Source organism: Megascapheus bottae, chromosome 7 (genome assembly GCF_031878675.1).
Source record: "Megascapheus bottae isolate mThoBot1 chromosome 7, mThoBot2.hap1, whole genome shotgun sequence".
NCBI classification, from domain to species: domain Eukaryota; kingdom Metazoa; phylum Chordata; class Mammalia; order Rodentia; family Geomyidae; genus Megascapheus; species Megascapheus bottae.
The window spans coordinates 30,835,497-30,861,003 of NC_143515.1; the positions used below are offsets into that span (position 1 = coordinate 30,835,497).

A 25,507-nucleotide genomic window follows, 5' to 3' on the forward strand; every position below is an offset into this window, starting at 1 on the left:
CTTCACTCCCTGCTTGTTTTTGTTACTGTTCTTGGTTCCTTAGAAATGACAGGATCATGGACTTTCCTAGCTGGGCTGGCTCTGAACAACAACCCGTCCTCAAATCTCAGCTTTCTGAGCCAGGTACAGTCGTTCATACCTGTAATCCTAGCTACTCAGGAGGCTATTCAGGAGGCTGAGGATTGAGGTTCAAAGCCAGCCCCGGCACTAAAGTCTGTGAGACTCTTATCTCCAATTAGCCACTAGAAAACCAGAAGTGGTGCTGTGGCTCAAGGAGTAGGGTGGTAGCCTTGAGCTGAAGAGCTCAGGGACAATGTCCAGGCCCAGAGTTCAAGCTCCACAACTACCCTCCCCCCCTCCCCCGCAAAAAAAAATCTCAGCTTTCTGAGTAGCCAGGATTACATAACTGATCCACCAGTGCCCAGCACTGTTTAAGTTTGTAATAATGAAAAAGATTAGCATTTCAATACAAATGCTATGAGCAGGCATGGAGAATGCAGGTCCAACAGGCTCTGAGATGACTTATTTTTACTAGCTGCAAAGACAATCTTTTAAGCTCTAATATCTAAAATCCTTTTATTCAGATCACAGGCAGATACCACAGAGGGTTAAAATTACTTAAAGAAGAAATTCAACTTTGCCTTGATTTCTGGTGCTGACATCTGAGGCTCAGGGCTAGAATTAGGTTTGGCTGCCAACCTCATAAATATGCGTTGCTTGAAATGGCAATTTCTCTCATCTTGGAAATATCTCAGTGACATGCACACACCTTCACAGAGAGCCTTTATGGATGGAGCTCTCCTGGTAAGACACTGTCCTCAATCAGAAAGGCCACAAAGGAAATGGCCTCGGGGGGTGTGTGTGTGTGTGTGTGTGTAAGTTTTCACCACTTCAGCTGAATTATTTGCTTGATCTGAAGGTTTGGGACATGAGGAAAATTGAACAGGGCGTCTTTCAAGAGTCCTATTTCAAGCTTGGAGGTTCCTGAACTGTGAGGCTCCAGAAGGCCTAGGAAGCAGTCAGTGTCTGGTGTGCTCAAAAAATAACAGCCTTGATGCTTTGGATTCATTCCCTTTCATTAGATTCATTTATAAAAGTAATGTTGTTTGGTTTTCTGTTTTTCAGTCTGGCCAGTCATTTAGTTGTTCCAAAATCTGCACGATTTCTAGATAGCTTGCTCCAGACTGGATGATGAGAAAGTGGTGGTGATTTGCTAGTCTTAGTTCTGGCCTTCTTGGAAGTAAGATGTTGGGTGATAGACATCAGAGAAATAAATACACAGATAATCACTGGACAGCAAACTTTAGGAAGGGCTATGATGAATGTGAATGGGTAGTTTCAGAGGCAATAAGAGATAAGTCAGTTTAGGACGCACGCGCACATGTGTGTGTGTGTGTGTGTGTGTGTGTGTGTGTGTGTGTGTGTGTGGTGTTTTAAAATTTGATTGTAAAGTTGATGTCCAGAGAGATTACAGTAATAAGTCAGGTAATAGGTACATTTCTTTTTGAACAACGTCACCTTGCTCCCTCATTTTCTCCCAGTTTTCCCCCTCCCATTCCTCCAAGTGGTATAGTTCATTTCCAGTATAGTGTCTAGTGAATATTTCTCCTTTGTCCCACAACTTCTGTGCTTCCCCTTCCCCTCCCCAAATCAGATAAATAGGCTATGTGTTTTGAGGGAAGTAGACAGATGTGTAGCCCTCTGGTCAGTGTATGGAACATAATGTTTATTCAAATGATAGAAAATACACAGTGGTAAGGCAGCTTCAAGGGTAGGTGCTGAATCTTGGAGAAGACCAAGAGGGCAGTTCTGGAAGTTTCTGAAGGGCTTTTTGTCTTTAAAATTATACTTTCATCATCTTTAGTTGTCAGTTTATGAATACAAGGCATCTTGATGTCACCCCTTTTCACCATTTCCCCTTCTGACAGGAACATTTAAGAAGAGTCTTCAATTAAGTAGAAGTTTTCTGGTAGGGAAGGTTGTGATTGTATACACAGTGGCAAGAACCTAGTGTGTTTGAGAGGACTCTCCTCAGCAAGGATAGAGCTTATCTTGCACTAGGAGTGGAAAGAGATGAGCTTGGCCAATTACCATGATTCATAGTTTGGGGATTAGAAACAAGTCATTGGAAGGAGTGACAACTTACTATCAGACTACAAAACTTTTTCCATAAAGGGCTAGAAAATACATTTTTAAGCTTTGCGGGTCACATAGTTTTTATCTACTCAGCTTTTTCACTGTAGTGCAAGAGCAGCCATAGATGATACCTGCATGAATGAGCCTGGCTATGTTTCCAATAAACCCTCATGCAAAACAAGCAGTGGCTAGATTGCCTGCGAGCTGAATGGTGGACCATCCTCTGCTCCAGAATGATAATTCGTGTGCATCAGTGAAGACTGGATTACAGGATGGAAAGAGGATAGATGGAGAGAGTTAGGAGCTAGTGTTTTAGTTCAGGAGAACTCAGCTGGGTGCATGTGGCTCATGCCTATAATTCTAGCTACGCAGGAGGCTGAGATCTGAGGATCACTGTTCAAAGCCAACCTGGGCAGACAAATCCAAGAGACTCTTACCTCCAAATAACCACAAACAAGCTGTGGCACCCAGGCTTCAATACTGGCATGCTCGTGCTCATGCACACACACACACACACACACACACACACACACACAAACATGCACACACACACACAAACATGCACCTACACATACATATTGTTTCATGGGAAGTTAGAAACAGACAGTGGGGAGAAATGATCTGTGATGCTTTCCGGATAAGAATGACCAGGGTTGTGGAATTATTCCTGTTCTTCCTTTAATTCTTTGTGGTTGGGTCTTTTTAGTGAAAGGATAAACAATTCTGGACACTTGGGGCCTGAACTCAGAATAACATGCACTTTTCAAATCACTTTTTTTTTGTCACCAGAGACTGTGCTTGGTACATGTCAGAGTTTATGTCTTTATCAGTAGACATAATTCACAAGAATCCATAAGAATATTAAGATATATCTATTTTCCAAAACTTAAGTTTAGGAATAACTCATTTGTCCCAAACCACATGGCTGGTAAATGGATACTTAAATGGAATCTGGTGTCACAGTCTGGACCATTTCTCCTGGGTGTAGGTAGCATGGATAATCATCTCTGAGACTGAGCACTATCTTCCTTCTCCTTTTCCTCTTGTCTTTCCCCGCTCTTTGTGATGATCCTCATAGTCTGGGTGCTGCCTCTGGATTCTTTTGCTCAAGGGTAATATTCTACCACTTGAGCCACAGCTCTACTTCTGGCTTTGTGGTGTTTAACTGGAAATGAGAATCTCATGAACTTTCCTGCTTAGGCTGGCTTTGAATTATGATCCTCAGATCCCAGCTTCCTAAGTAGTGAGGATTACAGTTGTCCAAGGTTGTCCAGCTCTTGTCACTTCTAAGATATTAAGGATCTCAATTAGCCTCTAATGGAACAAGACTGGACTTGGGTTTAACTGCAAAACTGTTAGAGGTTTCCTAGGAAATATAGAAAAACTCACACTTGCACTTACTCATGGTGAGTGTGTGTGTGTGTGTGTGTGTGTGTGTTACAGTATAGACAAGGCATCATGGCATTGTGTTATGACTTAACTAAAATTTTCAAAGATGGCCTTCCAAATATTGTCATGTTTGGAGGTATTAGAGATGAAGATTTTACCTTATTGTTTGGGGGTAGGGAGAGGAAAAGATAATTCAACCTGTAAACAGAGCCCTTTTCCAAGAGGAATCCAAGAAGTTCCTCAAACTGAGGTTCCTGAGTGGGTCTCAGCCTAGTTTCTGCTTCATCTGTGGTTATTTTACTGCCACTTTTTGTTTGTGATTCTTGGGATGTAGAGATTTTGTTTGTATTTGCTCATCATTTAATTTTTCTCTGTCAGATGGTTTCCTGTCCTAATCAATCAGCCTTTGCTTCAGATGCTTGCTGCATCTGCCTGGTGGGCTCTCGTTTCCGTGCTTTTCATATCCCCCATTTATTTTAACATGTTGACTTCCAGTTCATTCCAAGTACTGTCTTAAACTCCAAGAACATAAAGGCTAAAAGATGAAAAAGGCAGTTTCTGTTCTTGGAGTGTTCTTATGAGGGTTCCACACAAATAATGTAAAGGAATTGAATCAAGAAGTATTGTGTGCAAGTCTCAACTGTGCTTCTCCCAGCCTAACACCCACCATAGCTGACAGGACAGCATCTGAGCTCTCTTACATTGGGCCCTGTCGTGACTGGGCCCATTCCCCTAACAGTTCCATCTTTACTGTGCCTTTCTTGTGTGTTGCACCCAGGTTGAGCCACTAGTTTCCAAATATCTAGTTCTCTGACATCATGTGTCTGTCTGAGGAATGTGATCAGCTGAGATATTCTCTCCTCCCTTACCCCTCAACTGTCACCTACTTGATTCACTCCTACTCCTTTTTTTTTTTGCCAGTCCTAGGGCTTGAACTCAGGGCCTGAGCACTGTCCTTGGGCTTTCTCAAGGCTAGAGCTCTACCATTTGAGCCACAGCACCACTTCTGGCTTTTTTCTATGTGGTACCAAGGAATTGAACCAGGGTCTTTGTGCATGTAAGCAAGCACTCTACTACTAGGCTAAACTCCCAGCCCCCTCCTACTCCTTCTTTAAGAGTCATTTCTGTGGCCACTTCTTTCCAGGATGCCAACTATAGCTCCTTTCCCCTGGCTGCCTCTTAGCTGCCTCTGTTAACAGCCTCTCCTTCTCTAGAGACTTGTGTCTGGCTTGTTTTCCCGATTATTCCAGTCCTAGAGTACAGTAGATGTCTTCTTTCCCTCCAGTGGACAAATGAGTCCTGTGTGCCTGGCTTTACTAAGCATTCCAGGCTACACCGTTCCCCTGGGCCTCCCTCCCCTGAATCACATGACCAGCTCTACAGACCTCACTGCTACCATTTACTCAGCTAAGCTGTTTTTGATGGCCACTGGTCACACATGGCTTCCACTGACCTTCACCTCGTTGATCTGCACTGCTAGCTGTTCTGTAGGAACAGAATCTTCCTAGGAAGGCAGAACTTCCATCGCTGCTTTCTCCTTTTTCCTATTTCCAAACTTCATTTGCACCCAAATCTTCCTTTCTAAGTGAATTCAACAAGCATGATTTTATATACTTGAAGCATACTTACACTTTCGTAGTTTAGCCAAAAGACATGTTTCTCAACTGCTTAGTATATTGATTTTCACCCATGAATTCAGTCATGTATTCAGCGGCATAGTGACTTTCAAAGACATGTTAGCATTGGAACTCAATGAAATATTATACAGAATATTAGTCAGTGGAATGGAAGAAACTGGCATTTTGTTATGCATATTATTTGCTTGGCAGTTCTAGGTGATTACGTATAGTTCATTAATGAGAACAATGGGTGTTGATTTGCATATGAAAGTTGGAATATAGCCTGGTGCACTCTTGCTGTCATGTGTGCTCCTCTATTGTGTGTTGGCTATTTTGCTTAGAGAAAATTGACAACTAAACATTGAGACTAATAGTGCTTTCAACAGGGTACCTTGCAGATTCAAGCTATTCTCATTCAAACAGTCCCACGACTTGAAGGAATTTAGGAAAATTGGTTTTGATTTTGACTCCTGCCACGTAATAATATTTGCATTCCTTAATTTTAAGAGATGTAAACAAAAGGAGTGGATAAACAAGTTCCCTTACCAAGTTATAACTTTTTTTGGCAGAATATACTTCTGGCTTACGTCATTATAAGATGTTGTCATTCTTTATTGACAAAGTAATTTGAACTTAGGACCACATGCTTGCTTGTCATGTGCTAGAACTTGAGCCAGGCTTTCAGCTTTACACTATTTCTTTTTGCACCAGTCCCGGGGCTTGCGCTTAAGGCCTTGGAAATATCCCTGAGCTTTTGCTCAAGGCTAGTGCTCTACCATTTGCGCCGCAGTGCTACTTCCAGCTTTTTCTGAGTTGTTTGTTGGAGCTAAAGAGTCTCAGGGCTAGGGCCAAGAGTATAGCCAGGTGGTAGAGTGCTTGCCTAGCATGCTTAAAGACCTGGGTTTGATTCCTTGGTACCACATACATAGAAAAAGCCGGAAATGGCTCTTTGGTTCAAATGATAGAGCCCTAGCCTTGAGAAAGTCTAAGAACAGGGGCCAAGAGTTTGGCCTAGTGGTTAAAGTGCTTGCCTAGCATGCATGAAGACCCGGGTTCGATTCCTCGGTACCACATATATAGAAAAAAGCCGGAAGTGGTGCTGAGGCTCAAGTGGTAGAGCTCTAGCCTTGAGAAAGTCCAAGGACAGTGCTCAGGCCCTGAGCTCAAGCCCAGGACTGGCAAAAAAGAAAAAAAAGAAAGTCTAAGAACAGTGCCCAGGCCCTGAGTTCAAGCCCCAGGAAAGGCCAAAAATAAAGTCTCAGGACCTTTCCTGCCTGAGCTACCTTTGAATCATGATCCTCAGATCCCAGCCATCTGAGTAGCAAGGATTAGGGCATGAGCCATTAGCTCCCAGCAATCTAATTAAAAAAAAAATTAATGAGCAATTTCAATGCTTGTTCCTCTTTAGTTACCACTTCAAGTTTTTAATATAGCAAATATTGATTAATTGGGAACATTGAGCCCAGACATCTAACACTGTGGGTCATAGGAGACATAATAGGGTAGGCCTGCATTAGAATCTGTTCTTTGAAAGTCTGCTGAACAATCTCACATTAAAACAAAAGCAACAGTCACAGCTATCACCCATTATTGTAGAGTACAACTATCATTGTACATGGTGATATAAGATGTTTATATCTTTATAAAGCATGCATTCAGTGAGAGACACTGAGCCTCACCTGGCATTTTAATTGAACATGACACTTGGAAGCCTAAGTGGTGATGATGTTCTTGCTTGTAGAGTTTTACAGCATGAAAAGACTTGCCTGGATCCAAGCTGTTGAAAGATCTTTATGCATCTACAAATTTCCTAATTCATGGCACAGCTACATGTTTTCTAACATATTCATGGCTTGAGTAATAGAATCTTTATTCCGAGGTGGATGTAAGTCTCTTAATCAGACCTATGGTGTCTGTGATTAGTTACATTTTCATCCAGTATGTCTATTTATAGTTTTTAAAATGTTTTAAAATGTAACTTGAATCAAATATTTGGAGAGCCCTTGAAACAAAATAGCTTGACCTCCCTTGTCTGGGAGAAAGGTATAAGACAGTTGTAGTCCTAGCTGGGATATTCAGCCAGGCCTGGTGTGGAAAGACCTCATTGTTACAATTAGATAAATGTCTGCCCAGCTCAGGGCTTTCCATCTCCTGGGTATGCAACAATTTGCTTGTATTCTATTGAATTGAACCAGACAGAGCAAGTTTTACCTGGCTGGGGGACTAGCTCCCTTTGGTGAAGAATGATCAGGAAGGGTCTCAGGTGGGAGCTGTTGGCTTCCACACCATCCCTGTCTATGTCACATCTCTGGTTCAGAATCTATTTGGAGGACTGTCCTGGGCCAGCAGGCTGTCTGTACTCAGGAGTTTTGAGCCCTCCCCGCGACCCTCCCCCTCCCCCCAGTTTCTTAGGCTCTCCTTGCTTAGATTCTAATTTTAATCAATTTTAATCATTGCAGTGTCCCTACAGGACATTTCTGGAACTGGAAGGCCAACACAGAAACAAATTTGATGCTTCCTTTTCCCATTTGTATCTTCAGAAATCTGTTTGTTCTCCACATCTGTAGATGTCTCAGAGATATCAGGCTTGGGAGACCTTTGGTAGTAGATGGTGCCTTTTCTCAAGGAAGTCTGGTTAGGAAAAATGTACAGCAAGTGGATGGCCTTTATTGTCTTCAACCAAGGATTCGCATTGTCTGCTAGCATGTCCTACACTACCTCAATTCTAGGAGGAAAATCACATAGGGTTTAGTGAAAGTTTTTCAGGCACGTGCCAATGTGCCAATTCTTCTTGTGTCTGGTGTGATTTGAAGGTCGTGCCTGTCTTCCACTCTGTACAACTGTTACCTACCAGTTTTCACAACGGTTTCTTTAGTTTCCAATGGATACTTTAGGTTGGGGTTCCCAAGGCCACAAGCTTTCTCCTCACACCTGATATTCATTCTCAGATGATTTCATCTATATCCATATTTGTGTGGATAGCTCCCAAACATTTTTAGGTATCACTTCAGAGTCACAATGGGATTTAAAGTCATTCCCTATAAATTCTTTGTATTTCTTACAAACTATCCAAACTCAGTGTTCTTGGATCTCCTTGTGCCTCCTCCATGAAGGAGAATCTGAGGTAAGGTCATATTGTCAAAGAGCTCCAGACCCAGTGGAGCAGCAGGAGCAAAGCACACACACACCAGGCACTTTCCATTCACTTGAGACTTTGGATGAAAACATCTTACATTCTACCTCTTGGGTTTTCAACATTCCTTTGGATTGTCACCCTTCTGTCTCTACCCAGGTAGTAGGAACTTGTGACAGGACACCTGACCTGTGTGCCACACTTGGGGGCTTTGAATAGCAGATGTTTGTGTCTCCTGTCCTGACTCCTTTTTGTTAATGGCTGTACCTTGGCTCTGACAGTGTTCTCATCCAGTTCCACGAGAGCTCCCTTTGTGTTTATGGTTTGGGGACTGCAGAAATAAACTGAAACTGGAGAGAAGTGTGGGGGCATGTAGGGCCTCCATCACAGATTTAGTCAAACATCTTCCATCACTTTCTTCTCATTCTAAAAACTTCACATAATTAAAACCATTCCCAGCCAAACACTAAATAAATTTTGCACATGCTGCTTGAATTACTGTGCAATCTTATCCCGTTGTGGCTTTCTCAGAGATTAATATTTCACTCAAACTATTCCTCTGGGTAAGCTGAAGCCAGCAGCTGTGGAAACTCAACATTTTGCTTTGTACAATGAAACGTTAGGATGGGGTTGCAATTCACATTTTCAGATACCCTGCTCATTTGGGGAAAAAATAAATAAATAAAATGAGCATTCTTGGCCAAGTTCAGGTGGCATGAGCCTCAGCTTGTGTTTCTGTCTATTCAGATATAAAACGGTGTGAAAATACACTTCTGAGTGCTATCCATGTAACACTGGCACATAAAAATTATAATTACATGAATTGAACACCGCCATGGTTTGGATGTGGTTTGTCTCCCAAGGGTTCGTGTGTTGGAGGCGTAGTCGCCAGTGTGTCGATGTGGGAGGTGATGGAATAACTTTAAAAGGTTGGCATAATAGGAGGTCCTTTCGGGACACAACCATAGAAAGGATTAATGCAGTTCTCTAGGGACTCCAGTTAATCCCCAGTTACTCTTTGGTGTCCAGTCTGCCATGCCATCCCTCTGGTTTATGTGATGAGTATCTTCCACGATGTGTTTCAGCCAAGAGGACCCTTGGCAGAGTTGTGCTCTTTGGACTTAGTCTTCAAAGCTGCGAGCATCAATTAATATGACTTTTTCTTCTTTTATCTATTAATATGGTTGATTACATTGATGGGTTTTTGAATAATGAATAAGCCTTGCATTCTTGGGATAAGTCCTACCACCTTCATGTCATAAAATGTTTTTTTAATATGCTGTCAGATCCTGTTTGCTGATGCTGTGTTAGGGATTTTCATGTCTGTGTTCCTGAGGATTTTGAGTTTTCTGGTTTTTCTACTGTCATTGTTTGGGGTGAGAGGGGTATCAGGGTCATACTAGATTCCTAAAATAAATTAATTCTCTGGAAGAGATTGCAAATGTTTTAAGTATTTAGTAGAGTTTTCTAACAAAACAGTTTGGTCTAGAGATGAGGGATTAGCTCAACTGGGAATTCAGTTTCTTAGTAGTTATACTATTAATTGAATCATCTTTATTATATTGGGTGAGTTATGGTGATACTTTATTTTTTTATGTAATTGATCAAAATCATCAAATTTATATAACATTTTCTCCTGGTATTTCTTATTGTCAATTATACATCTGCAAATCACTAAAACATTTTCAGTTTTGATAATTTGTCTTTTCATCTTTTTTTGTTAGTCTTACTACAGTTTTATTAATTTTATAAGTATTTTTGAAAGAATACTCTCATAGTTGTCATTGTTTTGAAGTTCACTTTATCATCATGCATTACTTTGATTAATTTTTGCATGATACAAAATTTTCATCCTTTTTATTGAAACTTGTTCATATTATTAGATTTGAAGTTAGTTTCTTGTAGACAGCATATAGTTGGGCAAAGTTTTTTAATCTACTATGCCAACAATATCTTTAATTGGTTCATTTAGATAGCCACCTCTGTTTCTGTTCATTTCATTTTTGTCTTTCCCTGTTTTCTATTTCTGGCCTTCCTTGGATTACTTTCACACTTATCACAATTTCATTTTGATTTGTCTGTAGTACTTTTTTTTTATTTTTTGGCAGTCCTGGGCCTTGAACTCATGGCTTCGGCACTGTCCTTGGGATTTTGGGCTTTCTCAAGGCTAGAGCTCTACCACTTGAGCCACAGCACCATTTCTGGCTTTTTTTCCCCTATGTATGTGATACTGAGGAATTGAACCCGGGTCTTCATGCATGCTATGCAAGCACTCTACCACTAGGCTAAACTGCTAGCCCCTGTCTGTAGTATTTTTGAGTGTATTTCTTTCATCTAGTTTTCTTAGTGGTTATTATAGGTTTACATTATAAATGCAAATGTAGCACAGCCTATTGATGCTTTTTCACCACTCTGAATAAAGTATAAGAAATTTTCCTTCTTTTAAATGTTTTCTTGATCTCCAATTATAATCTAATTGCTATAGATATTTCTGTCCATTACAATTAGAACCACATCAGAAAATGATCATTTTTTTTCTCCAACTGTTAAATACAGTTTAGAAAACGCATGAAGAAAAGGAAAGCCTGTTCTATTTAACTGTAGATTTTCTTTCATATATCCTTCCTTATAATTTATTTTCCCCCTTTTCAGTCTGTTTAGACTTCTTTCTGTTATTCTTGTGATAGTTTTCTTAGGGTTCCTTAATTGGGGATATATTTCACCTTTATTCCTGAAAGATGGCTTTTGCTGAGTATGTATTGCTGATTGATAACTCTTTTCTTTCATCACTTGAAATGCATCTTTTATGTGTTGGTCTCCCAGGTATCCGATAAGAAATTTTCTTATCAGATTGGCTTTTCCCTATAGTTAAACTGTCATTATTCTCAGACTGATTTCAATATGTTTCTTCAGTTTCTAGTTTTCAAGTCTTGGCATTGAATTCTTTGTATTTACCCTACCTAAGGCTTACTACATCAGTGGGTACTTTTGGAAAGTTTTGTATTTCATTACTTTTTACTAAGAAGTTATAAAAAAGAGCAGAAGGGGGTTTCTGTTTAACATGTCAGTTTATGAGTGCAATGCAGATTGATCAATGTCACTGCTTTCTTAACTTCGGAATTTTTTTTAAAGCTTATTCTTTGTTACTCTTTTAGTTCCTCCCACTTGTTCCTCTCCTTCTGGACTCTGGTGATACACCTTTAGTTTAATGTAGGTTTTTTCCTCTGTGTGTGTGTGGGGGTGTTCATCATTCTAAAAGTCTCTAAGTTTATTTGTTTTCTTTTCAGTTGGTTTTTCTGTTGATAATTTCAGTTCTGTCTTTCAGGTTGCTGATTGTTTCCTATGCCCAATCCATTCTGCTGAGTTCTTTTACACAGTGTTTTCTATTAATTGTCATATTTTAAAAATTCTGTAATTTCACTATTTTCTTTATATCTTCTAGTTTGTTTTTCTGAGACTGTATCTTTACTGAGACTTTTAGTAGTTTTCATTTATTTCAAACATCTTCAAAGGTGCTCACCAAAATGTTTTACTATGGATGTTTAAAAATCCTGTCCGTTTTGTTTTCTGTCATTGTGGTGTTGGCTTCTGTCTTCTGTTGGTGGGCTTCTCATTGCTTTTGGATGAGAACAGAAGCTCTGAATCCACTGAGGCGAGGCTTGTAACCATTGTGCTTGTGAGTACCCTGACTCTCCAGAAGAGCTACCTCAGAGTTTGCCCCAAAATGGAGAAGTATCTTGTTATTTTTTGTTCAGGGTACATTGTGGGTTGAATATATCGCCATAATTCATGTGTTAGCATCAGAAGGTGGGGTCTACCAAGAGTTGCTTAGATCTTAAGGATTCTATGTCAGCATTATTTCTAGAGCTTGTGGATTTGCGATAAAAATGGGTTTAGGCTAGTCTCTTACTCTTTCATGAGCTTCCACCTAATTCCATGGGGTGATATAACACAAAGACCTTCCCCAAGGTGCTGGTGCCTTCATATTTTCCTTATTAGCCTCAAGAACTATAAGGCGAATTATTGTTCCTTATAAATTATCCGGTCTTGTGATATTCTGTGGTAGCAACGCAAACCTTTAAAAGCTGACCAAGTGTTTCCTCCTAGCCTTCACTGATAATGGCATCGATGATGGCTCATTACCAGCTACCTGGGATGAGTTTCATTTGCCTGCTTGGCTTTCTGTGACATCAGTCTGGCAGGGATGCTAGGTCTTGTTTATCATCTTCTAAGGGTAGAAGTCTAGGCTCTTCACTTCAGCTTTGCTCCTATAGGTGCAGGTATGGGTATGGACATATTTTTTTTTTCCTGTGATGTTTGGCTGTAGTAGAATAGTTGTCTAAAAGTGTTTTATCTTAATAGGCTTATCCTTTGCTCATTTTTTTGGCTAGGAAACAGGCCTTCATTGGATGTTGGTATGCTCTTGTGAGGTTCCTGGGTTACTAACTTCTTTAGCTACTCGATCCCCTTAGTTTCTGGTGCTCATCATTCTTTACTTGGATTTGTTGGCCCCCTAACAAACATTTCAGGCCATCTGTGACTTCTCCAGCAAATCTTCCACACTTAGGCCAGCATTTTCTTCATAGAAAGCAGAAGAGACTGTATCATCCTCCTGGTAATACTCTTTAGTGTCTGTAAAATAAAGTTAAAATTATTTAAGGGACTGTAGATCCTCCAGTGTCCACTTCCAATGTCATCTTCAGCTTTTTTTGAGTCATTGAGTCTACCCCAGTTTTCCCTCCATTGGTGCCATAGATACTTGAGTCCTTTCTTACTCTGGGTAGAGACAGGTTAGAAGTTAAAACAGTGAAGTTATGCTGCTTATGTTTAAATCACAGTTCCAGTATTTTATAGCTGAATAACTACAGGTCTTTGTATCTTAGTTGTCTCATCTGAAAAATAAGAGCAATACCAAGCTTATTGTGAGACTTAAATATTCCTCACAAAGCATTCAGCAAACTACATTATTGCAAAAGAAGGCTTCAGTAAATGTGAACTGTTAACATAATTAGTCATGAATTTAGTACTCAGTAGTTCAACTCTCAGGTTGAATGTTATCTCTGTCTATGGAATCTTTATGAGTTCTCCCCATTGCTGCTCCATTATTAGAGTTAATTACTCTTTCCCAACTTCTCCTGCACCACTTCATTTACATTGCTTCGTTCTCTTTTCATTGTAGGAAGCTGGACTGCAAATCTCACTGACAACTCTAGTCATTTCTAGATTCACTCATTCAATGGAATGAATGCTATGTGCAGTGGGCACATAAGTGAATAAAATGTGGACCTTCTTTCAGGGCATTCTCAGTCCCTTGTTAGCAGCAGTTAGATAAACTAAATAAATTAGAACTAATGAAATTTAATGAGTATTTATTGACTTAAGAAAAGTGGGTTCTGCCTTGGGATATGAAAGCAGTCTGCTTCCGGGCTGCAAGGCCTCAGGGCAAGAGCAATGGAAAGAAAAAGTAAGTTTTCATGTCTGTCTGTAAAGGAAAGGAGAGTGAGTGACAAGAAACTAAAGAGGAGGAAATTAATAATGTTTGTAGTAGATAAAATGATCACAATGGAATGTTGTTCAAAAAAGAGTAAGAAAATATTTGATCAAGAAAAACATGTACCTACATATCTTTATTTATATCTGTGTATATGAGTATACTCATACATCTGTATATTCTGTATATATGGTGGGGGAGAAATATGAAGAAAAAGACTGAATGGTTGAAAAAAATTATATATGCAGGGGCCGGGAGTATAGCCTAGAGGTCGAATGCTTGTCTAGCCTGCATGAAGCCCTAGGTTCAATTCCTTGGTACCACATACACACACACACACACACACACACACACACACACACACACACACGCACACAAAGCCAGAAATGATGCTGTGGCTCAAGTGGCAGAGTGCTACTTGAGCAAAAAAAGTGGCCAAAGACAATGCCCAGCCCCTGAGAACAAGCCTCAGGACTGGCAAAAAAAAAAAAAGAAATTATGTATGCATATAATCTCTCTACGCATGTGTCCATCTTTCCACTTAATATTTTATATAGGAGATGGAAATCAATATAAACAAAGAAAAGGAAGGAAAGATGAATCACTGATGGAACTACATCCTGTAAAAGTTAAAGGAAAGGATTTGGTGAAGAACACACGTGACAATGCCTTAGAGACAAGATGGACAAAGGCCAAGATAATATGAAAGAGTTCCAGTAGATAGCCTCTATTTTGTTTTGTTTTGGAGATAAGAGAAGTGTTCTAGTGAAAATAGGGAGAACTGCACTTGCAATAGCCAGGTTATGTACAGGGAGGGGAGAGGAAGTGAACTGATAATTTTGAGTGAGCTAAGAGGTTGAGAAGTCATGGAGAAGATGGAGGCATGTTTGCTTGCATTCTAGGTGTGTGAGAAATTTGGGCAGAAGGTTCTGATTAAACTGGGATTTCTGAGTGTGAGTCCTTTCTCTGAAAGGTGCTGGGTGTCAGCTCTGACACTTATGGTGGGACATTTGGAATGAAGAGGGAAATTAAAGCAATCCTTACCTATAAGAGGTTCTCAGTCCAGCCCCCATAGGTGAGGTAGAATTTTTAGGTAAAGACAGGCTCTACAATGTGTCCTTGGAGATGATTAGCTGTAGTGCATTGACAGAATGGAAGCCAGCTTATTCTTAGCAAGCATATTGCATGTATCTGAAATCTGTGGTGTTTTTCAGTTCTCTAGTAAAAGTTGGGGTTCCCAGTTGCACAGTCATTTCTAGAGTACCATGAGCATCTCCTGCTTAGCCTATATATGGGAGCTGTTTGCTCTTCAAGGTGACATCCCCAAGGCAGTCCTTGACTATTTCTACGATAGTTTGCATTTCAGAGATGTGATTTCCCTTGTTAGTGCATGAACCTATAAAGAACTACTGATCCTGTGCCTTGAGTTTCTTTTCTGTTTTTGTCCTGAATTTCTTGACAGGAAAGGTGGAGATAGAAAGGTACTGTAAATCCTTTGTGATACAATAGTATCAAAGATGTATCAACAGTTAGGAGTTAAATACCATAGGGTAGGCAAGATGGTGTGGTGACAACGGATGAGTCTGTTCCAACAGAGCAGGGGTGCTTTGTGCTCCAGGAGCTCTGAGATCCATCCTGTTTTTCCTACCTACTCCTCAATAAAGTTGGTGGGGGCAGGGGGCAGAAAAGAGCCACCTTGGCTGGGTGAAAGAGAGTTCATCTGTATAGAAGGAGCAGGTTGTGGGAAAGCACATGTCAGCATTTCCAGGGGTTCTGTGCCCACACAAAGCTGCGTGAGACGTTTTCTCATAGTCCATCAGAGCAATGCTATCTGGGAACTGAATCCCCTCCCTTCCTGTTCCAGAGCGGTTGGCCTACAAACTTCATTGATGAGGGGCCAGACCGGCACATCCCACTCTAGCTGCATTTGTGGGTTTTGGCTGATGGGAAGGAAGAGGAAGCACCATGTCTTTGTTCTTTTACCTCTTGCTTCCTTTCTGCTGTGACCTTGGGAGGCTGGTTTTTCTGGCAGTCTGGTCCATGTTTCTCTAGCATGGACTGTGTCTCTGAGTGGACTTTGTCTCTTAGAGGATCCAGGTTCACACCAACCATGCTCTCTGCTGTGTTCCTGTGGTATGAAAATGTGATCTCTTGGGTATGTGATGGTTTTTGTGTCACCTCTTTTTTTCTTTCAGAGCCTGAGAAACCAACTGGCACCACCCAAGTTCAGAATTTTTGCTGAGTGAAACGAGTATCATCAGAGATGATCCATCTTTACCAGACACTGCTGTGTCCCTGACAGTACATCTCCTCCCAGATAGCTAAGGAATGAGGAGATTACTACCCTCTACACACTAGGTAATGCACAGCTACTGACCTGGCACTTAGGTATCAGAAGGTGCTCATTCCTGCTACTGAAATATAAGAGGAAAATGTACCATTATCAGGCACATTCCCTCTCACACCTTTCACCCAGCGATCACAGTCAGTATAAATAGATGACGGAAGCCTGCAAAAAAAGAAAAGTCAATGAGCTAGTAAAATGAAAGCCGATTACAACAGCTTATCTATTTAGCCATTTAGAATGTATCCACACAGGCCACACATCCTGGATGCTATCTTTGAAGTTCGGTGAAGTCCAGGCCTTTAATCAGCAATTCGTCTATTGTAGAAAGCCCGGTACCAGGTGGTTCGTTCCCTACATACCCACACACTGCCACTGGCTGCCCTAAGAGCCTCTGGGCTGTGTCTATCTTAGTTCTGAGTTCACCTGTTTTATCTTCAGGGCCTCTCTGTAAATTATCTTCTGAGTGTTGGGTCTCAGGAAGATGCTAGACAAGGAATGTGCTGCACACATCTGTGCAAATGTTCCATCCCTTCACAGTGAAATAGATTTGCATCTGTCTTGCCCAATAGAAAAATGGTGCTACTAGAGGGAAGTCTGTGTGTGTGTGTGTGTGTGTGTGTGTGTGTGTGTGTGTGTGTGCCTCAACTCTGTTCCACATGGGTCATGGAACTGGGGGGATGAAAACAGGCCAAGCTTACAAATTCTTACAGGGATTTTTAGAACTGTTGCCACATTTATAGTTCTAGAAGAGCCGGCTCTGACCCATTGCCAAAGCGGCAGCTTTTGACCTGATAGGCAAGGCAAACTGAACAAAGTACATAAATGGTATCAGTACAGGCTCCCGGGAAAGCAGAAGAGGAGCAAATTGTGATATGGGGTTAAAATGCAGTGATGGTGGTGATGACGATTCGGACCTGATAGATCAGGAAGGTGAACCTGAGAGAATACAGTAGAGTGAGTCTCAGGAAAGGTAAGAGGGGAAGGCATGTTGAAGTTGGGAGCTGGGAGGAGACAGGGAAGAGAAAAGAGAAAGACTAGGAAAATCAGATGTAAGGCCCTGCTGCCTCTCTGAATATGAGGACATTCCTGTGAACAAAGAGGACACCATCTTTATTCTGGGATCTCAGTGGCTCCCAGCTGGGAAAGGTAGATGTCATTCAGGAGACTGAATTTGGGTTTGAGTGTAGGATACCTGGAATAAAACCCCTAGGAAGGAGAATGTTTGTCAAAAGCCATTCTTTGTCTCCAAACAGGAGAGAAGAGAGGGAGAGAGAGAGAGAGTGGCCAGGTGGACTTGGCTGAAATATTCGGGAGCTTTTCTCTGGATGCCACATGAGGCTTCCCGTCATGCCCCACAAGGAGTCAGGGATCACACAGCCGGCAGACATGAGTTTGCTCAGCAATATCCTAGCTGCCTATTCCTTTGTCTCAGGTAAGTACCTGGCCTTGGTTGGGCCAGGGGTGGGCAGGGTCCAGGGCTGTGTCCTGGTCTTGTACTAGGAGAGAATGCTATGTAATCACAGTAAGAGTTCTGCTCCGCTGCATTTTGAGATAAAAAGGTCTTCTGCTTAAGAGTTAAGCTTGGCATTCTCTGGAATTTGGCAGATGAAGGGTTATGAGAGCTTTATCTTGATGGAAATGTTTGGTTTCTTTTCAGACAAGCGGGTGATTGAAGTAGCCTGAGGCTACCGGTGGCTGCTGTCTTAATGCATCAACTCTGTTGAGGAAAGTGGCTGACTGTAGACTGCAGCTTGGGGATTTCTGTGTGGGTTTCAGTCCCACACAGGTTGCTTCACTCTGTGTGTGTGTGTGTGTGTGTGTGTGTGTGTGTGTGTGTGTTGTGTTTGGGGACTGTTTGAGGTTTTGGTCAACTTTCTGGAAGAGAGGAGCCACAGACCTTATGGGAGTCAGGGACAGTCTGGCATTTGCTTTTTCCTTGACTGAAAGTTGACACTACTGAGATAGTTGACTTTCTCCTCAAGATTATTTCTGAAAAATAAATGCTGTTCGTATCAAAGAAGCAGCTAATCTTTACATGGAAATACTCTCTATGCTTTAGATGCCCAAATTGCTGTGATGCTGCTTGCATGTTTTAAATTTTTCAGTTTGCTTTTTGTTCTGCCTTCTGACTCTGCATATTGAATGGAAAGAAAAGAAACTGGGATTCTGATTTGATTTCCCTTGGGGAGGGCTGTTTTTGTGCTTTCTGATTTTCTATGACTTTTCCCCCTCTGTTGTTGAAATGTAAAAACTGGTATTTCTGTTTACCATCGCATATTGAGCCAATGTTGAGAATAAGGGAAGCTTATGACTTTGCTTTGTGAGGGGAATGTTGATGACATTCTACCTGGCTCAGGTGGAGGAGTGTGGATTCTCAGGGGGTAATCCTGAGAAAGGATTACCTTTTGTGGTTAGTAACATACAGAATATAGCTCAAATGCACCTCCCAATCTGGGTCCTACCTTCAAAGTCTAGGCCGTAGGTCAGCTCTACACCTAACTGTAAAAAGTCTGGTGTCAGGTAACTCCTTTCCTGCAGACTCACACATCTGAGGAATTTCATTTCTGGTATTTCCTTGAGTCTGTATTAAGGATGTGGACTCTGGCATCTTGAAACCGGCATCTTTGAAACTAGCATCTTGTCTTCACAAGTGGTTTGGATAATGGCTTCCTGATATCCTCCAAATAAAATGGAGGATGGGAGAGGGTCTGGGGGGTTGCAAGGTCTCAAAATATATCTGTATATTAACTGTTGGAAGAGAATATTTCTGGTGAGAGCAAGCAGCAGACTGGACTTTGGAGCTCTGCTTAGCACGAGAGGTCTCTGGCAGTTTTCCATGTCAGCCTGCATGACCCTGGAATGTGACTACTGAATGTGGAGCTCATCGAATGGGCTGGTGTTTTACCAAGTGCTTTGCTATCTTGTCAGGGTTGAAAGGGTACATGGCCCTGTTTGTCCCTTCCTACTTTCTATCTTTTCATGCCATACTATGGAATTAAAATGCTGCTTGTGATGCTGGACGATTATGTTTCCTTTAAGTAAATTGTGGGCTAAGATGAGAAGAATGCGCCAGGCCATGGTAAGTAGAGCAGCTAAAGTAACTTTTTTTTATATCTAAAAAATAGACGTGATGATGGAATATTGATTGTGAAACAGGGAATACCCTGATTGTAAAGTAAACAAGAAAATATAGTAAATGGTTAGCTAATGGTACAAAGTACCATATTATAAATAGTAGGAAATGGCCCTATCTTGTAGTTTTCATATAATCTCACTTTGCTGTATCTGGTCTTCAGTTGTGGAAGAGTGTCTCACACTTTCACTTTTCTCTCATTGTATTGTGTGATGGTTCTTCTTGGTTGTCCACTAGACTGTCAACTGAAATGGGCAAAGTAAACATCTGGGTCTGTCTTCAGGAATGAGGAATGGCATGTGTCTGTATGCTCTAAGTGAGGAAAAAGACTTACTGAACATGGATGGTAACACTCAATCGGTCGGGGGCCCAGATGGAACAAAAATGCAGAAGAAAGCTTGTGCTTTCCTGTGGGAAGTTGGTGCACGGGCATGCTCCGCACTTCTTAAGCAGGTGCATTTTTTTGCTTCTGACTTTTCTTATGTTTGGCCTTTGAATGTAGATTTGAACCAGGGCTTTTCAGGCCTTCAGTTTCTGGCTGGCACTGCATCCTGGTTCCTCTAGTTCTAAGGCTCCCAGCTTCTTGGACTGGCTCTCTAGCCTTTGGATAGCCATTCTGGAATAGTCCAGATCTGATTGTATAGGCCAATCTAATAAATTCCTTCTTATAATTATGTATGAAATTTATTGGCTCTGTTCTTCTGAGAAGCCTAAGTAATACAAGTTGACTCTTGTTCTATGGAAGCAACAAACCTGCTAATACACAAAACTGTCTTCTTCTTTTGTCCAGCTTTTCATTGAACCAGCAGACTAAATCTTGACTCTGTGTGTGTGTGTGTGTGTGTGTGTGTGTGTGTGCTTGTGTTTGCATGCATTATGTTTGGGGGCTACCTGAGGTATTTTTCACTGGGAGAGAGGGAACTAGAGGTACGTAAGTCTGAGACAGTCAGGTCTTTGCCTCTTTCTTGATTCAAAGTTGATTCTCTGTTAAGATAGCTGACTTCCTCCTTAAAGATTATTTCTAGTGGCCAGAAGCTATTCATATCAAAGGACCCATTTAAGTATTCATTCTATGTTTTGGATCCCTAAATTGTACTTATGCTGCTTACAAGACTTTTTAATGTTTTGATTCTTTTGTTTTGCTTAACGTCTCTGGATATCTCTCTAGGTATGCAGCCACCTAAGAAAGATGACCATCAGTAATGGCTCTGTGACTCAAGGGGTAGGGCAATAGCCTCAAGCTGAAGAGCTCAGGGACAGTGCCCAGGCCCAGAGTTCAAGTCCCATGACAAAAAACAAAACAAAGCAAAACCAAACAAAACAAAACACAAGCTACCAGATGTAGTTGCATTTGCAGGTTGAAACCAGTAGAAACTCATGACCTCTAATTTCTGCCAAGCCCTTCACATAGTCTTTTGTTTGCTTCTGGATACATCTTGTTCCCATTCTTCACAGTAGCCATTTCAATCACTAATTTTTCCAGTAATTAACAATATTTACTTAGCAAGCACAAGTGCTTGGAATTAATCCACAATGCTGAAAACAATGTAAACTTTTTATTTATTTATTTTTTTACATTTAAAAAAAGAAATATGGCAGAGGGACCAAAAAAGAAAAACTGGGCAAAAACAAGGGAAGAAGTGAAACTGTAGGGCTGAGGCTTGCCTAGCATGAATGAAGCCTTGGTGAGAATCCTTGTCACCACATGCACAGAAAAGGCTGGAAGTGGTGCTGTGGCTCAAGGACAGTGCCCAGGTCCTGCGTTCAAGCCTCAGGACTGGCAAAAAGAAAAGAAAAAAGAAATGTACTCATTACCTGATTTATATAACTATAACCCCTCTGTACATCACCTTTATAATAAAAATAAATGAAGAAAAGTCACATTAACCATGCATTGTTAAAGTTAATAACATAACAGCATTTACAAATTTACATAAAACTATTCTAAAATAAGAGTTAACAAAGGATAAAAATTAATATAAATTCACAATCTCCAACTTACCTATGTTGTGCACACATAGTGCATCAACCATTGGACATTTTTATCTACTTTTTTCTACCTTTTCTAGTAAATTGTTTTGTGCTTTTTTGTTTTCACTGAGCAACCTATTCTGGAGCTATTTTAGGTCACTCTACAGAAATATTCATCATTCTTTTAGACAACTGTATACTTTTCAGTTGTAGGACCACCCACAGTTTAACCAGCTGTTTACAGAAGAACAGTAGGAATGAGTAAGATCTTTTCCAATGGGGATTATTATACTATGGTTCACAAGCCAAAGTTGGCCAGCTCCTGTTCTAATAACATTTTATTGAAATAAAACCATATTCATATATGTATTTTGTGCACCTGCTTTTACATTGCATTAGAGCTGAGTTGTTAAAACAGACTAGCTCTTTATAGACTTAGATTGCGGATCATGATCTACAGAAACAAAAATTGAATGACACGTATTTTCTGTGAACAAGTAGATCTGTAACTACTGCAGTCATATGACTGTTCAAATGCATTGGCAGAATTTTCAAAAGCAACATTGCTGGATTAAAGTACATACAAACTCTTAGGGGAAAATATCAACAAATTGATATTCAAAGTGTTTTACTAATATACTCTTTAAATATATATAAAAATGCCTTTACCAGTGTTTTCAATCATTTTAGAATTTTCACAATCTGATGAATTAAAAAAATGACACCTAAATGTCATTTAATTTCTGTTTCTGTGGGTAAAGAGTCAGCTGCTTTTCCTGTAAAGGGCCAGAGAATAAATCATTCTAATGACGCAGCTCTTTCTCAGCCTAAAAACAGATACAGACAATGTATACGTGAATGCATGCATGTGGCTAGGTTCCAATACAACTCTATGAGAACAAGAGTATGACCAAATTTAGCTTGTAAAACATGCCTGCCAAACTGTGTTTGTGTATGTGTATGTGTTTTGCCAGTCATGTGCCTTGAGCTCAGACACAGTACCAGGCCCTGAGCAGACTTCCCTACTGGGGCTGGCTTTGAACCATAATTCTCACATCTCACCCTCCTGAGTAGCAAGGATTACAGGTATGAGCCCACTAGCCCAACTGAAAGCTTTGAATACGTCTTCCTTTTTGAAGAGCCATTTTAGGGCTGGTTTTGTGACCTGCTCATATGTCTTGATTGTTTTCCTTTTCCATTATTGGCCTTTTTCTTGGTGCTCCTTGTAGGTGCTCTTTGTTAGTAGCCCTTTGTATTACATTTTATGGATATGTCTCTTGTCTTTTGACTTTGCTTGTAGTATTTTTTTTTCAATTTCAAAAGTTTAGAGGATAAGTTGTATACATGTTTTTCATTTAACAACTATTCTTAGAGTGTGCTAACTGCATAACATTCAGCCAGAATTTGAATCACTTTGCTTACAAGCATAATATGAGGGAGAGATTCTCTCAGGAGAGCTGAATTCTCCACAACTTCACTGATGCTAGTCACAAATTTGGACCATTGAGAAAGTTTGAGTTTGTTATTTATTCTTGTGAAGTTCGGAGGACTTTCATGTCTCCAGGCCTAAGTAATGCCCACAGCACTATTACTTCCAGGTAACATTTGTGGAGTAAATTATTCCACAAATAATTGAACTTCATTATTTGAAAGCATTTTAACAATTGGAATATTCTTTGCTAGAGGAAAGTATCTGAAAAAGAGTTTGGTGAAAATAGTACTTTCTTAGGGGAGGCTGACAGTGAGAATATTAAAGACCACTGGGAAATGCAGATCAAGAGCTCCCATAATGTATATCCTGTTTGACAGATTATTTTTCGATAACCCATTGAAGATAACAAGGAACATACAAGTTAAAAAGGAAATAGTATTAAGCACAAAATACTCTTTTTTTAAAGTTTTATTTTTTATTGTCAGGGTAATGTATGGAGGGGTTACAGTTAAATTCGCCAGATAGTAGGTACATTACTTTTCACACATTGATGCCCCTTCTCATATGTTTGTCTCCATTTTCCTCCCCCTACCCCCTCCTAATCATCTTGTTTTCCCCCCTTCTCTTTCCCCTTTACTCTTTCAAATAAACGTATATACAATACACCAGGTAACAAGGTCAGATACAGTAACAATATGAGATTAACCAAAGAACAAAAAAAGAGAAAAAGAAAGAGAAATAACATAGTATATTAAGAACAACAATCACACAAGATAAAGCTCTTGTTTTCATATCCTAGAGATCCTTTCATTTAGTCTCATCTTACATGACCTTATGTACCTAAGTTTTGCGCTGTTGTAATCCTTTGCTAGGAGAGTCCTAGATGTGTATTAATTATTACAAAAGAGGGAAACCATTGAGCCTATGCTCCTTTTAATCTGGCTTACTTCACTTAATATGATCTTTTTCTAAGTCTTTCCATTTCCTTACAAATGGGGCGATGTTGTTCTTTCTGACAGCAGCACAGAATTCCATTGTGTATAAATACATCTTGTTGATCCACTCACCAACTGAGGGGCATCTGGGTTGGTTCCATATCTTTGCTATGGTAAATAGTGCTGCAATGAACATCGTTGTGCTCGTGGCTTTAGTATGTCATTAAGCACAAAATATCCTTCACTCATTTTTTTTTTTGAATTTTTTCCCAACAACCTGAATAGCTAAAGGTAGGAATCATTTTTATGAACTGTAATTCACAGCATAGAACACTGTATCACCACTATGATGGGTGACTGCGGGAAGACTGGAGCAATCCAGAACATAAATGCGTGTTATATGAAAGGTATGTCCAGAAAAAAGTTAATAATTATACAGAGACTGACTCTGGCCAAGTAGATATAATTTTATGTATATACCTATTTGTATGACAAGAGAATAATAAAAGTCACTTCAGTACTCTACATTTTGTATAGTTGTGTTCAAGTTGTGAGATTATGTGAATTAATATAATTTTCTATTGTTTTTACGTTTAGTGTTTTATATATACATTATATTTATACATACAGAACACACATTCAAGCATGTACACGCATACATGCACACAAGCATGTACTTACACAGGCTTCCTATCAATTAACTAGAATTGTATTAACTGTAATTAATCTAATACCAGAATGTAATAAATATTCAGGAGCATTTATAAATATTTGCAAGTCTGTTGTAGAAATTATAATGCACATACTAAGTGAACAAATCTTCAATTGAAATCTTAAGAATTATATACTCATGAGTTAATAACAATTTGGGAGAAACCCACCAAGAACAATGCAGCATGCTGGGCTCTGAATGTCCACTGTGAGTGAGTCACATGGGCTCTGCCCTAAAATGTTCTCAATGACATGTGGAAAAGATAAGTTATCACTAATTATAACAAAATTTCATAAAGTGTTAACAAGGTTTGAGGGACCAATTTATTATGCTCGTCTTTCCTTTCCACCTTGAAGCTCAGAAAACATCAAACTGCATGAACTTCAGCAATGAGAAAGCCAGATTCGAAAATTGGCAAGAGTCTTCTCTCTCCCTTCTACATCTGTGTCCCAGGTTGTGGAACTCAAGCCTTTTCTCAGTGCAAATAGATTTGAGTGAAGGCTAGGCCAGAAGTAGGGCAGGAAAGAAGGAAGAAAAGAAGGGAAAAGAAGAAAGAGGGAGAGAAGGTGAGGAAGAGAGATAGGGGAGAGAGAAAACAGAGTGAATAGATAGAAGAGAAAGCATCTTTGACTGAGTCTTTGCCAGGGTCTTGGACAATCCTTTTTGCTGGACATCCTCAGGAGCAGATTAAGAAGAAGCCTAGGGGACTGGAAGCTTTCTTGTGCTTATTGCATAGTGGGTAGGGAGATTTTGAAATGGGATGAATCAAAGGATCACCCCAGGGCTGTGTTGGTAGAGGTAGTTTTTCTAGTACTTTTCCTGATGTGTAGCAAGTCCATGATGGAAGGACGAGGAAAGTTTTTCTCCAGCACTTCAGAGAGAACAGAAGTATGAGTGAGAGCCTTTCTGTTCTAAAGAGTGAGGCACATATAAAGAGACAACCTTATAATATCCTAAGAGTTCAGCGAAAGCATAACACAATCCTCCATCACTCCACTGAAGCCCTATTATTGAAAAAATACAAACAAAAACAAAACCTTAATCCCTCCACTTTAATGATGGAAAGCTTCAGGGTCAGCAAGATAGGCAGAAAGGGAAAAAGTTACCCTTTCATGGAGACCAGCTGACCCAGCCTGGCCTGGTTGCTGCTGTCCTTTCCTATAGAAGCTGCTGGGCTACATCTAACCTCCATGAGTGAAAATGAAATTA

General features: G+C 40.3%; 1 protein-coding gene across 2 annotated transcripts in view; it reads left to right on the forward strand.

Annotated features, from left to right (window-relative positions):
- The window catches only part of Eva1a (eva-1 homolog A, regulator of programmed cell death), a 52,891-nt gene that overhangs the window by 19,318 nt on the left and 8,066 nt on the right, over positions 1-25,507 (forward strand). The window contains exons 2-3 of one of the 2 annotated variants that reach the window (XM_090336601.1): positions 15,964-16,126; positions 17,369-17,547. In XM_090336601.1, the coding sequence (XP_090192727.1) occupies positions 17,448-17,547 (100 nt within the window). In that variant the 5' untranslated portion in view covers positions 15,964-16,126; positions 17,369-17,447. Of the gene's footprint in view, positions 1-15,963; positions 16,127-16,785; positions 17,086-17,368; positions 17,548-25,507 lie in introns of those variants that run through there. The other variant, XM_090336602.1, reaches the window with a different exon arrangement.